Consider the following 12,504-nt stretch of genomic DNA (forward strand, 5'->3'; position numbering starts at 1 on the left):
TTAGACTTAAGTTGCAACTATGTGGCAAAATTAACTTAAGATTTTTATTTCAAAATGAGTGTTTTATATAATTCTCTATGTAATTATGTATCTATAAATATTTCTGTCAATATTGCATCACTTAATTATATTCATAAAATTATATTAAATAGTTTTTACCATAAAATAAAAAAAGAAACACTACCACAACTTAAATCACATATTGACCCTCATACACTGACGGTGCCTTCAATACCTCACTCTCATCAATAGACAGGTCACCCAGACAAAAACGAAAGAGAAATGCTGTAGCTAACAGATGTTATAAACCAAATGGTCCTAACAGATATTTACAGAACACTTCCCCCAAACACAAAGTAGTATACTCTTTTCTCAGCAGCTCATGGAACTTCTCCAAAATTGACCACATATCTGGACACAAAGCAAGTCTCAACATATAAAAGAAACTCGAATAACACCCTGTAGCCTATCTGACCACTACAGAGTAAAGTTAAATATTAACAATAGAAACAGAGAGCTTGAAAACTCATGGACAACTCTACTGAATTAGAAAAAAAGAGTCAAGAAAATCACTTTCTAGAATTAAATGAAATGAATATACATACCCAAACTTATGGGAGACAATGAAAGCAGTGCTAACAGACAAGTTCATAGTACTAAGTGCCTACACACACACACACACACACACACACACACACCCAAAATGGAGAAATCTCATGCTAGAAACTTAATAGCACACCTGAAAGCTCTAGAAGAAAAGGAAGAAATCACACCCAGGAGGAATAGATGGCAAGAAATAATCAAATTCAGGGCTGAAATCAATAAAATAAAAACAAAAATAAAAACAATATGAAGAATTAATGAAACAAAGAGTTGTTTCTTTAAGAAAATCAATAAGATTGACAAACTGTCATCCAAATTAACTAAAAGATAAAGAGGGAATATCCAAATTTAACAAAATTAAGAGATGAAAATGTGGCTTAACAACAGACGCCGAGGAAATAAAAAAAAAAAAAAACAAGGACATACTCAAAACCCTGTGTTACACCAAAAATAAATGGATATTTTTCTTGATGTATACCACCTACCAAACTTAAATAAATATTAGATAAGGATTTTAAATTGCCCTATAATCCAGTGAAAGAGAAGAAGTAAGTGAAAGTCTCTCAACTGAAAAAGATCCAGGGCCAGATGGTTTTAGCACAGAATTCTACCAGACTTTCAAACAAAAACGAATTCCAATACTTCTCAAATTATTCCACAAAATAGAAACAAAAGAAACATTGCCCGATTCTTTTTTTTTATGGGGCCACAGTTACCCTGACACTTAAACAACAAAGAAAGAGAATTACAGACCAATTTCCACTATAAACATAAATGCAAAAATTCTCATTAAAATACCTGCAAGCCAAACTCAAGAACAAACACATCAAAATGATAATTCGCCATGATCAAGTAGGCTTCATTCCAGAGATACGGGGATGGTTCACCTATATAGATGGATACATGTAATCCACCATATAAGCAAACTGAAAGATTAAAAACCACATGATCATCTCATTAGGTGCAAAAAAGACCACTGACAAAATCCAACACCCCTTCATGATAAAAGTCCTGGAGAGACTAGGTATACAAGAAACAACAGAAAAAAAGGCAGTTTACAGCAAGTCCATAGCCAACAACAACTTAAATGGAGAGGAACTTAAAGGAAGTCCACTAAAATCAGAAACAAGACAAGGCTGTCCACCCCACAAACTGACATCCAGGCACTATTGCTGAAGATATCACCAATACAGCTCACTGAACATGGAAAAGTCAAGCTGGTGCCTACATACAGCCTTTGCCTCTATGTGCACTAGAGCATCTTTGGTACAGGAAGGTAATTTGCACACTATCAAAGGATAAATGTAAACACAGCCCACTCAGAAATCCTTTTCTCTATAATTGTATCCTGCCTGCAAGATATGCTCATGCAATGTGGATATAGAGCTTGTAGGAGCAACCAACAAATATCTGATTTGAGTTTCGGCTCACTCCACAAAATGAAACCCATACTTAACTCTGCTTTGGAAACTAAGGACCTGAGACAAGATAGCTCAGGGATCTAGGACAAAACCAAATAATGTTGTTCTTTGCACTATATGACTCCTAATGAATGAGTCCTAATGACATTCTGCTGTACACATAGATCAGTGCCTTGCTTGGTCATCATCAGAAAATCTTCCTCCTGCAGCAGATGGGAACACACACGGAGACTCACAACCAGACATTATGCAGATAATGAGAGACCTTGGAACACTCAGCCCTACAAAAAGACATCTCCATCAAATCTTTCCCCTCAGGGCTCATGGAACCCTGTGGTAGAGGAGGCAGAAAGCATATGAGAGTCAGAGGGGATGCAGAACATCAAGAAAGTCAGCATGGTCAAAGGTCATATGAACTCACAGACACTGAGGCAGCCTGCATGGGGCATGAACAGGTTTACACCAGCTGGAGGCCTAGAACTAGAAATGAACACATGTCCCCATCCCTGACCCAGATGTTATCTCCAGTTGACAACCACTTGCAAATGAAAATTTAGTTTTCTCCAAGGGAGTCTCACTGGGGAAACAAACTATTCTTAAGGGCAGGCTGCATGCCCAGCTGTAGATGGCCAACAAAAAAGGAACCCAAGAGCATCTTTGGTGGTTCTTTGTCTTATAATGTTGTGTCATGGATTTTCCTTTTTTTATTCTACATTTTCAAGTTTTTTTATTTATATGTTTTTTTATTTTCTCACTCTCTCTCTTTTACCCTATTGGTCCCTTGCACATATGTTATGGCTTCCAGTCCAGTGTTTCCACAGGATTCCTGAACATGTAAATGAGAGGGCTTCTGCTTCTGTATCTGTTTCTTGTGCATCTCTATCTGCTTCTTGTGCCTTTTTCTTGGACTCTTCTCTTCTGTTTGTTTTGTCCTATTCTTATGTGTTAGTTTGTTTGTCTTGTTATATTTTTATTTTATTAGTATCCCCCCCTTAGAAGCCTGTTTGTTTTCTAATCAGAGATAGAAAGGGTGGATCTGAATGGGAGGGGAGGTGGGGAGGAACTGGAAAGAATAGAAGGAGGGGAAACCATAATCAGGATATACTATTGAGAAAAAAAGGCATTTTCAACAAAAGGAAAAAAATATGAAATAAAAATTTATACTTAAAAAATACAAAAGAAAAGCAATCAAGAAGGAGATGGAGGGTGCACTTTATCTAAAAATGAAACTCATGAAGCCAGCAGGCTCTCTTGGCTTATTTCAGTAGTTTGAGAAACCAATTTAATGAAAAGTTAGGAAGAGAAGCTGGGAATGAGAAAAACATTACATCAGTTCTTTCTATAATTTCAACATCAAAGAAACAGAGCAGTGACATATGAACAGAAATTCCAAAATGGCGCAGGCCATCTTACCTTGGAAGACCGGAAGGCAAATGCAGTTGATTTTACATCAGCCTTTTCTTTGTCCATGAGAAGAAGGTTCTTGTCTTCCATAAGGCTTAAGTATTTTCCTGTTGTGACATGCCGCAGTCGGAATGGCTGGCCCCATCTTATGTGACTTCCACTCCACCTGACCAAACAACCAGAACTTGATCCAACCACATCACCATAAGAGAAGCAGCTACTGACAAGTACAAGTGTGAGTGTGTGCTAATGTGCACGTGTGTGCATGTGCATGTGTGTGCGTATGTGTGCGTGTGTGTGTGCATGCACATGTATCGATAAACACTTTAAATAGCTTGTACAGACATATATGTCTGTATGCACAAATTTCTCAGAACCAGGTGCAATAAAGGAGACATTCTGAGAAAACTGGAGGTGAAACTCACAACTTTTATACTTCAGAATTAGGGGAGAATTACTTTAATATGTAGCTATGATAGTTCCCTTATTTATATATTATAAAATGGCAGTTTAATTACATACATGTATATATTAGATGCATATCTAATAAAATTTTACTCTTAAGCTTAATAATTATCAAAAGTATTAGAATTTAGGTGGACTTAATCAGCCTTATATTTATATAAAAATAATTGAAGTTTTTAATTATTAAACATTAAATATTATGAATACAGAAGTTTGGTGATAGAGACTAACTGAACAATATGTAAGAGTTTACAAGAGCATATTGTTGCTAAGCAGGAAGAAGGAAAACTTGGGCACTCACAAAATCACACCACCATGAAGTAAAATCTCTTGACTAACACAACTGAGAAAGAAGAATAATAAGCAACATTACCCATGAAAAAAGAATCTGAGTATTTTTAAGTAAATGAAGTAGAATATGAACTCAGCAATATTTATTCTCACTTCGGTGTTTGGGAAGCAGTGATGAAGCCACTTTATTTTAAAATATTGCTTCTTTAGGCTAGTGGCACACACCTTTAGTCCCAGCACTCAGGAAGTAGAGACAGGCAGATCTCTAAATTCTAGGCTAGCCTGGTCTACAGAGCAACTTACAGGACAGCCAGGGCTACACAGAGAAACCCTTTCTCAAAAAAACAAAACAAAAACATTGCTTCTTTTATACACAGTAAGTTATTTTTTCCACCCATCCTTTTAAACAGATCAGCATGTTATTAATCAATTCTAAAATTGTTGTATGGAATACCTGAGCAAAGTGACTGCAGACACTAAATTATAGCATTTATCATTAAATTAGGTAAATAGCTCACATTTTTTAAAAAAATATATCTATAAACACTGACTCTAGTAAAACAGCCCTTGGCTTTAGCTCAACGAGCCTGTATCCTACACCAATAACGCCCACTGGAGTGCAATATTATAGGGAAAATCCATGGACAACTTAGTGCATTTTAAATATAGACTAAGTCTTCCATTTATCTTTAAAAAGTACTTCACTGATATTTTTGTCTAAACCAAGCTTAAAGCTATGCATCTTCAGTGATGTAGTGTTCACTTAAATGAACTAAAAGCCACTCTTTAGATAACTTTTAAATTTACCAGAAATACGTGTACAAGTATGTCTATTGAAATCCTTACTGCTATAATGAAGACTGTCGTGATTTTTGCTACTATCCAGAATGTCCCACTCCAGTCAAGCTACTTGCCAATAAAGTTCACGTCTCTGCAAATAACTACTGGATTCTTCATATTCAGGTGCACCTTTACCCGTTTAAACCTACAAAATTTCAGGCTTCAGGTGAGTGACAGGTTTGCAGATAACTTGTCCTGTTTCCAAATTTGACACAAATCTGTCCTGGTAACACATTATGCCAGGAAGATATCAGGTGTAGGATAAGATGGTATAACAAAGCAAAAGAGATTGAGGATAAAGGCAGGCTGTGGGAATGTATGAAATGGGACCATTCTTAGGTCTAGTGCCTAGTAAATTAAGACAGACAGAAGATGCAGAAAGAGACAAGAACAAGGGGTTGGACACCACGTTCATTCTCCATGTTGCTTGCTGCTGGAGCTATTAACAGGACCATCTTACCCTAAATTAGAAGCCAAAGGTACTGACCACTCTGCACCCTCAGAACTTTAGGCTGGGATTAGAAGTTGTACTTACGCGACTCTTAGGGTCTCTAGTCTCCAGAGGGAGCGCGCGTGAACTGATACGGCACCACCTTCGTAATGAACTGTTCTGTTGACATGAAAAAGAGTTTAACAGGTTTCATTCTGTGAACTCTGTCTTTTAAGAAAACCGAAAGAAAGCGGGTACAGAACAGCCTGTGTATGGACAGTTAAAGATCTACTGTGAGGCAGGGGATAAGACAGCAGGAAATAAAAATAAGTGTAACAGTGACCAACATAAGTTCTCTCTCAATAAACATTTACTTAAACATATTTTCTCACCATCATTTCACCCAATAATATGAATACATTTTTTCCATAATCGCCCTCTACAGGACAGATTATTTTCATCAACTTTTGTCTGTGGAAGTACACAGTTACCAGGTTAGGCATGGTTTTACATATTATTACTTAAATATATGCATGTAATTGTTCGCAGATATAAATGTGACTTTTATTATTTAAAATACTTCTGAGAAATATAAGAAGACTGATTATTAGTATTTTAATAAATCATCTGCAGTTTACACCAAACGGGCAATGGATGGCAAAATATAAACAGATGGAATGATGGGTCTGTGGTTAAAAGTACTTGCTCTCCTTGCAGAGAACCTAAGTTTGGTTCCTAGGACCCATGCTATGTGGCTCACAACTGCCTGTAACTCCAGCTCCAGGGGAGTCAATGCCCTCTTCCAGCACCCATAGGCACCCACACATGTATGCACATACACATAAATTCTTAAGTAGAAATAAATTCTTTGATATATAATGCACAAATATGCATAAGCAAAAAACTCAAAAAGAGGTAAATCACATATACCCAAATGCAAGCACTCCTAATAATTTAACATGTTATCGAGAGTCTTACACAAATTAGCCAAATTTGTCTCTGCAACCACCCTTCAACACCGCTGCAAGGAAGCTGACGCCTGTGAACACACCTTGCATCTTTTCCCAAGGATTCAGAGTCTTCTCTAGAGTACAGTCCTCATGATCCAAGCACACACAGGAATTTCCTCTCTCCAGCCTCCCTCTGTCTCACTACCACCTGCCTCCTGCTGGCTCTCTTGGTGCTCCAGTCTCATCCCCAGACCTGCAGCTTCTCCACTGACAGGGATTCTGCTCTGCTGTGACTGTCAAATGGCCTTCATGTCACCAACTCCAATAGGGGGTTCTTTTGAAGAGAAAACACTGTGAAAACCCTTTCTTTCTGGGCCATACCATCCTGGCCTGCTTCTCCTCCTTATCCCCTTTGGTGTCCCTTTTCACTCTGTCTTTACTGTGGAATTTCTCAAAGACACACGAAATCAAATTAACTAAGCCTTTGCACACCAAGCACAAAAGGCCAACAATTATCAATGTAAGATCAGCTCGGCGTACTCCAGCCTCTAGTTATCCCTCCACAGGCAACCCGCAAAAATATTGATTTTTTAAATTTTTCTAAATTGTCTCACAAAAACCTTTTCTTTCATTTCTAAATCCACCTCCAACAATATCTGCTTGTTCAACTTAGATTTTTCTCAATAACATTTCAGATATCCATGTTACCCACTTCCTGTGATATCACAACCATCAGGAGGCACACAATGTCTGGATGCTCATTTCTGAAGATTGACCAGGAGGTTCAGGACCATCCTCAGCTGTGCACAGTGACAAGATCTGTAAACACTATCTACAGCAGTGACTTTCTGATGTGACTGAGGACAGTCATCACTCAAGAAACTATCAAAAATGCTATGCCAGTGGACATAAAATAGATGTTGAGTTAGCTCTTTTTCAAGTCTTCAACTGAGCCCAAAGAGGAGCCAAAACTTAGACCCCATATGGGTACCTCCATAGTAGTACACCTGCTGTGTGGGGTTGGGTATATCTTTGCTGCTGGGGCTGCTCCTACATTATAGGATATTTGCAGCAATCTGACCCCTATCAACTAAATGCCAAGAGCAGCTTCTCAGGCTGGTGTAGATTAACTGTCTCTCACATTGCTTAATGTCCTTTGAGACAAAATCAGCCCAAGTACAGCACCACTGATGCAGGTGGATGAATCTTAAACCTTAGTGAGTGAGAATTTTCACAAGATCCTCTTAAAGTCCAAACTGGCCTCATAGATAGAGTTTCTGATTGAAGTCATGGGGGAAATCCATGAATCTACATTTCTCATAAATCCCTACATGAAGTATATTCTTCAGATTGGCATTTTGAAAACTATGGGGCTGCACTTGTTATTTCAATGACATTGTTCTTGACCTTGGTTGTATAATAGTAATACTTCAGCAGCTTTAGAAAAAGAGAAGCCAGAGACAACACTCAAGCTAACAGAACCAGTCTCCAGGTATATGTTTTAAAAATGAATTAAAAGTAATCTAGACTTTCAGCTTCTCTGTGTGTATATATTAAATAATAAATTAGATAAGTGGTAGATAGACAGACAGACAGACAGACAGACAGACAGATGGGTAGAGAGATAAAGAGGCAGATGGATAGAAAGAAAGACAGATGATAGAGTTTAGATTACTCTGTCTTTAATAAAAGTCCTGTGTTTGTTATAAAAAAAAACAGTGTATTAGTTTACTTTTGTTTTATGCATATTGGTGCTTTGCCAGCATATATACCTTACATCACATGCATTCCTGGTGCCCACAGAGGCCAGAAGAGGGCATCAGATCCCCTGGAACTATAGTAACAGGCAACTGTGAGCCATTATGTGGATACTGAGAATTGAACCTGGGTCCTCTGTTAAGAGCAGTCAGTGTTCTTAACCTCTGAGCCACTTCTCCAACCCTCTAGACTCCTTGTCATTTCTTCTGATGGTTAACAATAAAATGTATAAATGTAAGTTAAAAAACCATTTGAAAAATAAAGAAATTTTCTCAGGATCAAAATGGAAATCAAAGATTTACTGTACGTGGAATAAAATGAAGATACGGCCATTTCATAACCTCTATGCTTTGCAACGAGACTCAGAGTAAAAACCTTTAGCCTAAAATCCCTCAATTACTACAAAAGAAATGGCAATAAAAGATCGAACTCTTGTCTAAAGAGAAGAAAGAACAAAACAAAACAGTACAAAACAGATGGGACTCTCGTGTCAATATAAAGAATATAATATAAAGACACCGGAGTTGTCTTTGCTTTTTCTGTTAATATGAGAAAACACACTGACTTAGAAAAGGGACCTTATTTGGCTTGCACGTTTATGTAATGCCCACCATCGTGGAGAAATCAAGGTGGCAGGACCTTGAAGTACCTGGAAACATCACAGTTCCGGTCAATAGAAGAGAGGAATGAATTCAGATGTGTATGTATTTATTGCTCTCTTCTGCTGCCTGTGGAAGCAATGTGACCAGTCTCTCAAGTCCCTGCCATGGTGACTTCCCACCACCATGGTGGATCAGAAACTGAAACTGGAGCCTGAAATACACACTTTCATGTCCTCCACATTGTGTTTTTTAGAGTATTTTATCACAGTAACAGAGAAAGAAACTGAGACAGAAATATAAATGATACCCATTTTCTGTACAGCAATAAATCACTATGACGATGTTAAATAGATAAATATGCAGTTCTAAATGAGCTTAGAAAAAGGTGCTGAACAACAAACCTACAATGTTGATTAAACAGAGTAGGATGGAGAAATCACAAGGTTGAAAATAAAATGGGCTTTAAGATACAAATAGCACGGATATGTCTATGTAAAATTATATATCTATATAATGTATATATATATATATATAGGGAATTTCTCAAACATATTTTTAACAACTCATTTCAACTTAACAGGAAGTTTTTTAAATTTTTGTATGAGTTTAAAAGGGTAAGTTTAATTCAGATTTTAAAATACAACCATATAGTTGAAAGGAGAGTAAATTCTACTTCTGTTCTGAACTCTCTTAGCTCACTCCTAAGGGTCCTTCTGCACTGAACTCTGCAAAGTGTTCCAATACAACATGAGGCATAGAGAATCTGGGGTCCCTCTCAAGTATTCACCGCTGACCGGGACATCTTGGTTATTTATTGGATCCTCCCATATAAACGGAATGTGTAGAAGTTGGTGGTTTTTAAAGCAAGTCTTCATGGGATACTTCAGCTTAAATGTTGGTGCAAGGTATCAGAACCCTAAATGGAACAAGGTTATAGGCCCATCCTAAATGACAATAGGGAAGGCGAGCTTCTTTAAAAGCTGGTCCACCTGGAGGCATGCCCCTAGTCTATGTATCTAAGGCATCAAAATCAGAGTCCAGAAAGACTTTTTTTTCAAAGTCTGTTTAAGTTACTTTTCTACTGCTGTGAAGAGACACCATGACAAAGGCAACTTATGAAAGAATTTAATTTGAGGGCTCATGATTTCAGAGGGCTAGAGAGGCTCTGACCATGATGGCAGGTACATAGGAACCACGGCACCGGAGCAGTAGCTGAGAGCTTGCATGTTGAGACTACAACCATGAAGCAGAGAAACCGGGTCTGTCATGGGCTTTTGAGATCCCAAAGCTGCTTCCATTCCCCACCCGCCGCCACTGACCCATCTCCTCCAACAAGTCCATGTCTCCAATCCTTCCCAAAGCAGTTCCATTAACTGAGGACCAGATATTCAAACATTGCCTATGTAGGCGATTCTCATTAAAATGATCACAAAGTCCAACAAGTTTACCAAATGGTATTAATATCTGTAAACTCAGACAACTCAGTGATTACTTCAGGGCAATCATCCTTTCTGCATGTCAGACTGGCCAGGGGGAAACCCTTCTTTAAAGAAGTTAAAAAAGACTTATACAGTTTAGACAACTGCCCTTTGAGCGGCCACTAGAGACTTCAATGCAAATGGCAGCAATTTGTCAAAATTCAAGGAAGATGAATGGATTTTGTGTTGGCAAGTTTTACATCAACTTGAAGCAAGCTAGACTCACTGGAGAAAAGGGAGCCTCAAGAGAGAAAATGCCTCCAAAAGATAAAGCTGTAGACAAGCCTGTAAGGCATTTTCTTTATTAGTGCTTGATGTGGGAGGGCTTGGCACATTGTGGGTGGAGCCAGCCCTGGGCAGGTCGTCTGGCATTCTATAAGAAAGCAGGCTGAGCAAGCCAGGGGGAGCAAGCCAGTAAGCAGCACTCCTCCATGATCTCTGCATCATCTCCCGTCTCAAGGTTCCTGCCCTCACGGTTTATGATGATCACATGACCCTGTGATGGAAATAAACCCTTTCCTCATTACCCTGCTAGAGCTATTGTAGGGGAAAAGAAAATAAGTAAAAGTAATACAAGTTGATAACATTCCTAACATCCCAAATTATTATTACTGTGCAGCACTAGGGATTGAACCCAGGACTTCACACACAACAAGGTACACACTCTAGCACCAAGTTGAATCCCCAAACCTCTTTTTACTTTGTAAGCTTGCAACAGGTCTCCCTAAAATGCCCAGGCTTACTCTGACCTGGTAACCAAGGTTGGTCTTTGACTGGAGATCCCCCTGCCAGAGCCTCTTGAGTAACTAGGATGACAAACCACAAAACTGATACTAACCATACATTTTTTAACAGAAGCCTCTAGATCATATTTGGGAAAAGTTGAAGTCACTGCAATTTCACCAAGCAGGGAATTTTTAAATGCACATGTACTAGCCAATAATACAAGCACATTCATGACTACTTTGAAAACTCCCAGGCTTCCGGCTATACATTATGCCTCTGTAACACATTCTCCTCCTTCATTAGGGAACTCATATTTCAGACTGACCGTGTAAGAGGTCTTATCCTAAGCACAGAGTCTCCCCACAATCTCATCAATTCAGCTTCTCATAGTTATTATAATACTGTCCACCAAAACATAAGCAGTTAGCTCTTTTGGCTCTGGGAGTCATAAAATACAATTTAAATCTTAGCTCAGTTGTTCAACCACTCACTCTCTTGGTACAAGCAAGGGCTGGGACAGCCAGTGTATTCATCTTCCGAATCTGAAGCCCAGAAAGTACTACATTTGCATGCTAATGAGAGTACAAATTTTACAGGCTTCTCACTGCCTGACGCAGAGTATTTATTCATAAAAAATTTATAGTATACACCATTCCAATTAGTGAGCTTTAGGATATAACCATAAAGCATCAATAATAAAACACTGGGTGCTATGAGGAGACCCCTGATGGCTACAGGGGTGAGTTCAGACAGAGGGCACCTTCTCCAGATGATGTCACAGCCATGAGCTCACCTTTTTTTGGAGGGCACCAAGAATTTGGCAAGTCCCTTTCATATCTCATTGTTATTAAGTTTCTGAAGACATCTCATTGTACAAACCTGGGCAGGTTGCTAAACTCACAGCCTCCACTTTTTTAAGACTTATATTTATTTGTGTGTGTGTGTGTGTGTGTGTGTGTGTGTGTGTGTGTATTCACATGTGCCAGAAGTGCATGTCAGATTCCCTGCAGCTGGGTCTGCAGGCAGTTGTGAACAACTCAACATGGGTGCTGGGAACTAAACTTGGATCCTCTGCAAGAGTAATAAGCACTCTTTGCTACTAATCCATCTCTCTGGCCCACCTCCATTTCTCCAAGAATTCCCTAGGTTACTATGAGGAAGTTAAGAATGATACAGCTTCTCTATAGCACTGTGAAGAGTCCATACTGAACAGTTTGTAGTCAGTCCTTCCATAGTGATAAGCAAAGACTCAATAATGTTGGCTTGAACTGAGTTACTACTATCAAATCAGTAGATCAGTAGTATTATGGGCTTCCAGACATTTGTTATTGCTTGGATCTGAACTACCATCCTCAGACTTGTGTTTTGAATGCTTGGTCCCCATTCTATAGTGCTATTTTGAAGGCTGTGGAGCTTACGGGAGGTAGAAACTGACTGGCAGAAGTAAAGTCCCCAGCAATGGGCCTTTGACTGCTACACTCACTCCTGGCCTCACCCAAGTCTCTCCGCTTGTCACTCTGCAGTCAGGACTTGAGG

The 12,504-nt window shown here is 38.8% G+C and overlaps 1 protein-coding gene across 1 annotated transcript in view; it reads right to left on the reverse strand.

The window, feature by feature from the left end:
* The window catches only part of Ryr2 (ryanodine receptor 2), a 387,717-nt gene that overhangs the window by 288,492 nt on the left and 86,721 nt on the right, over window positions 1-12,504 (reverse strand). Inside the window, exons 11-12 of the mRNA XM_038334286.1 lie at window positions 5,560-5,634; window positions 3,438-3,594 (exon numbers count right to left, since the gene is read on the reverse strand). Coding sequence (XP_038190214.1) covers window positions 3,438-3,594; window positions 5,560-5,634 — 232 coding nt within the window. The remainder of the gene's footprint in view (window positions 1-3,437; window positions 3,595-5,559; window positions 5,635-12,504) is intronic.

The sequence above is a fragment of the Arvicola amphibius genome, chromosome 6, assembly GCF_903992535.2.
Source record: "Arvicola amphibius chromosome 6, mArvAmp1.2, whole genome shotgun sequence".
Lineage (NCBI taxonomy): Eukaryota > Metazoa > Chordata > Mammalia > Rodentia > Cricetidae > Arvicola > Arvicola amphibius.